The sequence below is a fragment of the Rutidosis leptorrhynchoides genome, chromosome 8 (genome assembly GCF_046630445.1).
Source record: "Rutidosis leptorrhynchoides isolate AG116_Rl617_1_P2 chromosome 8, CSIRO_AGI_Rlap_v1, whole genome shotgun sequence".
Taxonomy (NCBI): Eukaryota; Viridiplantae; Streptophyta; class Magnoliopsida; order Asterales; family Asteraceae; genus Rutidosis; species Rutidosis leptorrhynchoides.
Genome location: NC_092340.1, coordinates 263,781,053 through 263,790,212, shown reverse-complemented (window position 1 = coordinate 263,790,212; position 9,160 = coordinate 263,781,053). Strand labels below are relative to the sequence as shown.

Here is a 9,160-nt window from a genome sequence, read left to right as displayed (position 1 = left end):
TTTGCGTCTTCAATTCGTCGAATCTGTCTTTTGTCTTCACCTTTTATTATTTAAACGAATATTACTTGTAAATAGAACAATTGCAACTAAAAGCTTGTCTTTCTTGAGGAATAATGCTATGAAATATATGTTCGTTTTTAGCATTATCAGTTGGACGCGGTCCAGTATGTTGGACGTCGTCCAATTGGTCTGTCGGGCCAGATGTGTAATTTTAAGATTTTAAATGGGGTATGTTGGTCTTTTCACTTGGGGCCGGTTTGGAGCCTTCAAAGCTGACCCATTGATCCTCTTATCCTCACTTTACACCCACAAACACTCTCATCTTCAAACCCTAGAGAGAGGAAGAGTTTTAGAGAGAGGAAGTTCCATTTGGAGAAGAAGGAGTCGGTTTCTCGCCAAGGCTCGGGTTTTAAAGTTGTTCATCTCGTTCACGGCTACGTTGTGGTAGTATTGGTAAGTTCAAACTCTGAATTTCACTTGTTGGAATTGATATTCAAGTTAGGGTTTGAGCTTGATTAGTTGTGAAACCCTTTTAGATGATGAAGTGGGTTTATAGTGACTAGTTATTCTTGTCACTTGGCGAGTTTTGGGTTGGTTGATGTTTTGGCAATGATTAGGCTTTGATAATCGGTTTAATCACTAGGTTTAGTGATTATAGAAGTGTTGGAACCCATTTGGGAGTATTTGGTTGATTAATTTTGAAATGGGTCAAAATTAGGGTTTATGTGTCAAATTGGACAAGACGAGTGTTTAACACTTGTGTTCGGGTTTAATTGGCGTATTGGGATCATTCTCACCTGTGCTAGTGATTATTGATTGGTTTAGACGCGGTTTGGTGCTTGGAAGTGCAATGGGTCGAAATTGCACTAAGTGTCGATCTGAGTTAGTTTGTAAATCCACTCTAAGTGTGTTGTTTGTATTGTGATAATGGAATAGGTACTTTCCATTGGCGAGATGCGGATTATTTGGTTGAATTCATCAAGACGACAAGGTGAGTGTTAATATCCTATGTGCATATGTATGTGTAGGATGGGTGCGGGTCGGGTGAAGTGGTTCTCGGTTATAGAGCTCACTTCACATATAGGTGAAATTTGATGGACTTGCGTATAGGTCCAATTGGCACGGTTGTGCGCTTTGGTTGACCACCTTTGGCGAGGTGCACACTTGTGTGTACGTTATCACATGTGTTTGTGATGTGGATTATATAACCCTAATGGCGAAGGGTTGGTGTTGAGTTGTGATGTGGATAACCCCAATGTGGTGGATTTTATAATCCCGTGACCGTGAGTTTTGATTTGGGAAGTGAATCACGTGTGGATACGGATTCACGATGACACGTGTAGTTTCGGTCATCTTATTGAGGTAGTGATCTCGTGTGGTTGCGGATTCACTAAGGCTCGTGTAGTTAGGCCAACCTCGATGTTGTTGTGTTATTGAAGATAGTAGTCTCGTGTGGATGCGAATTTACTAAGGCTCGTGTAGTTCGGCCAATCTTCATTTGGTAATGGGTTAAGGGGTTAACCTAGGGCGGTTTACGCTTTGTTATATATATGGTCGTATTATTGTGATTAGCTAACCCTCCGGGTGTAGCTTGTTGGTGTTGTTCATAGCGTCGTTGGTGAACTTACTTGTTGATTATTAGCTTGATTGTATAGTGGTTGAACGGTATGCTTAGATTGCTAGTCTTATACTTTGATGCTCCGGTATGTGCTAATTGTTTATTATTGCGTGGCGTGTCCATTTTATGCATATATATGTATGTAGTATATTCTCACTCACTAAGCATTAGCTTACCCTCTCGTTATTTACATTTTTATAGATTTGCATGGATGCGGTGGCTCGGGTAAGCGTGGGAACTAGTGGAATCGCGTAGGTTGCTTTAGAAGACGTGCTTTTGGATTGATTAGGATTGGGTAGCGTATCCCCAATCGCCATGCTCGGTCTTTATTTTGTGTTAAAACTCACGTGGTCGAAAACTTCTATTTTGTACGAAAGTCGTAAAACGGTCGATGTGGGTCCGGTGTCGTAAAACTCGGTTTTATTGTGGAAAACTCTTAGTTTTAATTATATTAACATATTGTGAAAGTGTTTTCGTGTAAAAGTGTCGGGAAGCGGGTTTTCCGCTCGCGTAAAATTGTAATACTGATCAGAATATTTTAGTTCATTTGGACGCCATCCAAAAGGCTTGGACGCCGTCCAGTCCTTCAGAGCTGAACGCCGTCCAGATAACTGGACGCCGTCCAGATACACTGTGTCACAAATTTTTTTTGGGGCGTGATTTTGGTATAACGAGGGTTGGGTCGTTACATTTTTAATGTAATTTCATACTTATTCGCGAGTTTATCCGTGGGTAGTGGGTATCTGTGACTAACAATTAGTTAAAAATGCACATTTTGTAAACTCGCAGGTAAACTAGCGGGTTACGAGTACCCGCGAGTCGCGGGTACGGATATCAAAATTTTCCCGTTAGCGGGTAAACGAGTACCTGCGGATAAAGAAAAAATCTTGTTGGAGGAGTCGCGAGTATTAAAAATCTGTGCGTCGCCCGCGGGTGCCATCAATGAGCTTTACAATTTTAAGTTAATTGATACCATAGTTTATGAAGAAATTATAAAACTTATAAAATAAATAAGATTCAACTTTAGTTAGAGACTCACTCGAGCTCTAGGTCTGATTTTACCAAGTGGCTTTTTTTTTTTTTTTCATTGATATAATATATTCACAAACTTTGTATGTAAATGTAACCGAAATAAAGGGAAAAAGTTATTAATAGGTGTGACATCTTTGACTTGAAAATGGAAAGAGGTAATTTGGCATCATAAAGTAGAATTTGGTAGTGTTTCATGAAGTGGATAAGGAAGGGCTATACGTAGGAATGATGAGACCAGACCTTATCATTTGCTTTTATCTTATATTTATATAAATAAATAAATATATAAACAAAAATTAAAATGCAACATCATTATATTTTTATGTGTTCATAAAATTAAATCATGATTTCTGTACTATTATTTTTATGATTATATACTTTAAAGTAAAAAAATTACGATAATCTAATTTCTTTTAGTGTTAGACCTTTTTTAAGTGTCACTAATTCACTGTTATGGTCAATGATGATAATGTAGTAGCGTTGAATTACTTTAATCAATTAATTAAGAGTAGTTAACTATTAGTCTATATTGTATTTATTTAGAAGATATTGTATTTATTTAGAAGATATTGTTATAGTTTGAATATGATTCAACTTCCATATATGCACGAAGTGATAAGCACGATACCTTGTATATATAGGGATGTCGATTAATGAGAATGACATGCATAATTTTACCTTCTTATATGGTATCAGCCTAAGGGCGATCCTCCTTTTACTTTTTTTTTCCTCACAACATCTTGCGATCTTCTTAATCAGTCAACGAATTCATTCACCCCCTTCTTTTGTTCATCATGTCTTCTGATCTTACAAAACTACAACCTGTCAATCATATTTTACATTCGGTTCCTATCAAATTGGAATTAAATACGAGTGAGTACAATACCTGGAGTGAATTGTTTCGAATCCACTGTAAAGCACATGATGTGCTTGATCATCTTACCTCCGACACTATTCCAGCCACCTCTTCTAAAGCACCCGAAATCACACATGAAGATTGGGACCGTCATGATGATATCGTATTACAATGGATGTACGCTACACTCTCCAAAGAACTTCTTTCTACCATCATGGAATCTGGTTTGACAGCAAAGAAAGCCTGGGATCGTATCAAAAACATGTTTCACGACAATAAGCATACTTGTGCTTTAGCTCTTGAAAATAAATTTACCAACTGTAAGCTTGATGATTTTCCGAATGTATCAGCTTATTGTCAAGAGCTTAAATCTCTAGCAGATCAGCTTGCTGATGTTGATTCGAAAGTTGAACCTCATCGTCTTGTTCTACAATTAGTTGATGGCTTGAACGAAAATTACAGCACCCTTGCTACGCACATCAATCAATCTGAGAAATTACCTACCTTTTATGATGCTCGATCCAAACTCATACTCGAGGAAACCATGAAACAACGACAAGCAGCTCTCACCAATTCATCTGGTTCACCTGCACTCGTCGCCACTTCTGACACCAAAGAACCTCAACAACGACCCACTGGAACCGACAATAACTCTTTTCGCCACACCAATTCCAGTAATTATCGAGGTCGTGGTGGACGTAACAGTGGCAGAGGAGGACGATTTGGTGGTAGAGGACGAGGGAGGAGCAACTGGAATGGCGGTCAGTCCTAAAATTGGAATTATCAGTACCCTAATTGGTCCAGACAGAATAATAATTGGGGTAATCCAAATCAGTCTTGGGCTCATCCTACTTCGTGGCCCACGAACTGTTTTAATTCACCATGGGCTCAAAGCAACTCACCTTGCCCTTACCCTACCACCCCATGGATCAGGCCCAAAAATCAGAACAATACCTCGAGAATTCTTGGGCCCAGACCTCAGGCTAACATGGCTGCTAATTCAACCTCGTCCTCCTATGCACCGACAGATATTGACCAAGCTATGTACACCATGTCTCTTAATCCGCCCGACGAAAATTGGTACATGGACACCGGAGCTTCTTCTCACATGACAGGTTATCAAGGTATTCTTTCTCCCTATTTTAATTCGCGCATACCTAGACACATTATCGTTGGTAATGGCCATACACTTCCCATCCGTGGAACATGACATACAACACTTTCCAAATCGTATCTTCCTTTACGTTTAAAAAATGTCCTTCACGTACCCCACCTCATTAAAAATTTAATATCTGTTCGTCGTTTAAGTACTGATAATTCTGTTGCTATAACATTTGACCCGTTTGGTTTCACTGTGAAGGATTTCAGGACAGGAAATTTCATCATGAGATGTAATAGTAATGGGGACCTCTACCGAATCACCTCTTCCGCTCTTCGTCAACTCATTGCACCTATCTCTCTTGCTGCCTTTTCACAAGATATATGGCATCGACGTTTAGGACATTCTGGCTCCAATATTTTTCGTTTTCTTAAGAATAAAAAGTCTATTATTAGTCATTGTAATGAAAACTTACATTTATGTGAGCCATGTGTTCTTGGTAAACATATTAAATTGCCTTTTTTTGATTCTACTACTCGTACTACCTCTCCATTTCAAATTATTCATAGTGATGTTTGGACTTCTCCTGTTGCAAGTTGTGCGGGTCATCGTTATTATGTTTTCTTTCTTGACGATTATACTAATTTCTTATGGACTTTTCCAATAGCACGAAAGTCACAAGTATACGATACATTTACTACATTTCATACCTATATCCGTACACAATTTTCTTGCAATATTAAAACCCTTCAATGTGACAACGGCACTGAATATAATAACTCACCGTTCCATAACTTTTGCAAACAACATGTAATTTCGTTCCGCTTCTCCTGCTCATATACATCCCCTCAAAACAGTAAAGCTGAACGAAAAATTCGAGCAATTAACAACATTCTTCGCACCATCTTCGCTCATTCATCGTTACCTCCTAATTTTTGGCACCACGCCTTATCCGTTTCCACCTATCTACTAAACATTCTTCCTACCAAAATTCTACAAAATCTCTCCCCCATACATGTTCTTTATCAACGTCAACCCGACTACACCCACCTACGTGTATTCGGGTGTCTTTGTTACCCACTTATTCCTTCTCCTAACATAAACAAACTTCAAGCCCGTTCCACACCTTGCGTCTTTCTTGGTTATCCTACTTCTCATCATGGCTATAAATGTTACGACATCCAATCACGAAAAATCATCATCTCTAGACACGTACTTTTTGATGAAACCACCTTTCCTTTTTCATCAACTCAAAACGAACAGTCCAGACAACTACAATTTTCTTCATGACAATATTTTCACTTTACCTTCTTCTCCTCTTAACCACGTTCAACCCAATCACGTACCTATTGAGCCCATTAGTCCGGCCCAATCCACACCACATATGTCCACTACAAACACTCACTCGTCTCAGTCCACCACTCCCTCCACTTCTATACCCACCGAGCCCAATAGTACGGCCCATACCCACTCGCCAAATTTATCTCAATCTGTCCCAGCTTCGTCTACCCCAACCCACACTAATCCTAATATGTCCAACACTTCTACCTCCACTTCAAACAGTGCACAACACTCACCTTCACCTACCAACACGTCTTCCGTCTTACAAACTCCTCCTCCAACTCGCACCATGACTACTCGTGCTATGTCCAGGATATATAAACCTAAAGCTCCCTTCAACCTCTCTGTGGTTTCCTCTCCTTCTCCTATTCCACGTAGTCCTACTGAGGCTCTTAATGATCCTCATTGGAAGTGTGCCATGACGGATGAGTTTAATGCGCTTATTAAAAATGGGACTTGGGACCTTGTACCCCGTACACCTAATATGCATGTTATACGTTCTATGTGGATTTTTAAACATAAATTTAACTCTGATGATTCTTTTGAGCGATACAAAGCTCGTTTAGTTGGTGATGGCAGGTCTCAACAGGTAGGTATTGATTGCACAGAGACATTTAGTCCAGTTGTTAAGCCAGCAACAATACGTGTGGTTCTCAGCTTGGCACTCTCGAATTCATGGGCTATTCATCAGCTCGATGTTAAAAACGCCTTCCTACATGGCAACTTGAGTGAGACGGTTTTTATGCATCAACCATTGGGTTTTCGGGATAACACTCATCCCAATTACGTATGTCACTTGAAAAAGTCTCTCTACGGCCTTAAACAAGCTCCTAGGGCTTGGTATCAACGGTTTGGTGCGTTTGTGTCTACACTTGGGTTTTTACATAGCAAATGTGATAATTCTTTATTTATTTATAAACAGGGACCAGACATTGCTTATCTTTTGCTTTATGTTGACGACATCATTTTGACTGCCTCTTCTGATCGTCTTCATGAAGCTATTATACAACAGTTATCTACTGAATTTGCAATGAAAGATTTAGGGAAACTAAAGTATTTTTTGGGGGTTGCGGTTGAACACGTCCACTGGTCTATTTCTTCACCAAACTAAGTATGCTCGAGAGATACTCGATCCAGCTGGGATGTCGGGTTGCAAACCATCACACACTCCGATTGATACTAAAGCTAAACAAAGTTGTGCTGTTGGTGCCCTTTATTCAGATCCATCATACTTTCGTAGTCTTGCGGGTGCGTTGCAATACTTGACCTTCACTCGTCCTGATATTGCATACTCTGTTCAACAGATTTGTCTCCACATGCATGCACCACGCGACAGCCACATGGCCGCTATGAAACGTATTTTACGTTACATCCAAGGAACTATCGATTTTGGATTACACATGCATAAGTCAGCTTCTCACTCCTTGGTTTCATACACCGACGCAGACTGGGCCGGGTGTCCCGACACTAGACGATCTACTTCCGGTTATTGTGTATACTTTGGCGATAATCTAATTTCTTGGTCGTCCAAGCGTCAACCTACTATCTCTCGATCAATTGCCGAGGCAGAATATCGTGGCGTTGCAAATGTAGTATCTGAATCCTGTTGGTTACGTAATTTACTTTTGGAACTTCGACGTCCAATTCATAAGGCTACTATTGTTTATTGTGATAATGTGAGTGCGATTTTTCTCTCCAGTAATCCTATTCAGCATCAACGGACGAAACACGTTGAACTTGATATTCATTTTGTTCGTGAAAAAGTAGCAAAGGGGCAAGTTCGAATCTTACATGTGCCTTCCAGATATCAAGTCGCGGATATTTTCACCAAAGGCTTACCACTTGTGTTGTTTAAAGATTTTCGAGACAGTCTTCGCGTTCGTCTTCCTCCCGCTTCGACTGCGGGGGAGTATTAGTCTATATTGTATTTATTTAGAAGATATTGTATTTATTTAGAAGATATTGTTATAGTTTGAATATGATTCAACTTCCATATATGTAGGAAGTGATAAGCACGATACCTTGTATATATAAGGATGTCGATTAATGAGAATGACACGCATAATTTTACCTTCTTATATTAACCCTTCTGGTTGTTTAAATCTATCTTGTTGCGAAATCTAATGAAAATATGTCTTAACAAAGATAAATTAATTATAGTTATCTACTAAACGTACTTTATTAAAAAGACATGTTCATTTAAAAGTAACATGTTCATTATTTAAAAAAAATATGAAGTTGGAAAATTTTGATGAGCTATTAGATACAATAATATCGTTTACTTAAACGTCGGCACAACATTTAATGTAGTATTGTAGTAACAGCCATGTTTCATCTCTAACCAGGCATTCCAAAAAAAATTCAAACAATGTTTTTTTTCTAGATGATAATTAGATTTGCACCACATCAAATGAGGTGAAGTTTAAGTAGATGATAACATGACAGTCGGCAGGTATTTTTCTAATTATGTTAAATATAAAAGTAGTAACATTCTTTTTAGAAAAATGCAAAATTGAAAGAACCTATTTTATGGAATTTTGGATATTAATTGATTATCTTTTAGCTATTATTACTTAAAAAGTAAGAAACGGAAAAAGATGAAACATAAGTAGTTCATGAAGTACGAAGCGATTGATCTTGTTGATTCAAAAACATTACACAACCGTTGTCTGAGTCTGCTACTCTGCTTGCCGACATATGTCACTTTATTGCGTGGACACATGGTTAGAACCAATCCCCATGCACCACGTAACCATGCACATGTGCATACATACTCATAGGCCAAGCCAATAAGGTGGCCGAAGGTGGTAATGCCACCCTCAACAAATTTAATTTTTGTATTTATTTTAGGTCTATCAAAATTAACAAACTTTCCTCAATTAGCCATATTACTTTAAGTCGATAGTTCCGCCCTTCACGTTAAAATTAACAAGTTTTCTTCAATTGGCTACCCTTAACGTTACTTTAAGTCCATAGTGTCACTCTTAACGTGAAACCCTGGCTCCGCCATTGTACATACCTATTGCTTTCTTACGTTCCTATGACATTCAGAGTTTTCCGATTTATTTTAAAGATTATGGTAATGCAACTCAAGTAAGGTTTAATATTTCTTCATGAAGAATCGTTAATATTCGGATGCCAACTAGGGTAAATTTTGATGAAAGGGAATTGATCATGTTAACTCAATTAGATGCGCACTTTAACATATTGTATT

At 38.6% G+C, this 9,160-nt stretch overlaps 1 protein-coding gene across 1 annotated transcript; it reads left to right on the top strand.

Moving 5' to 3' along the window:
- Nucleotides 1-3,444: 3,444 nt before the first annotated feature.
- Nucleotides 3,445-4,278, top strand: LOC139864186 (uncharacterized). Its single transcript, XM_071852771.1, has one exon. It carries the CDS (start codon nt 3,445-3,447, stop codon nt 4,276-4,278), a length of 834 nt encoding a protein of 277 aa, XP_071708872.1.
- The last annotated feature ends 4,882 nt before the right edge of the window (nt 4,279-9,160 follow it).

Excerpts from the sequence above, each read along its gene's own strand:
- LOC139864186 (XM_071852771.1), top strand. The coding sequence starts at position 3,445 with ATGTCTTCTGATCTTACAAAACTACAACCTGTCAATCATATTTTACAT.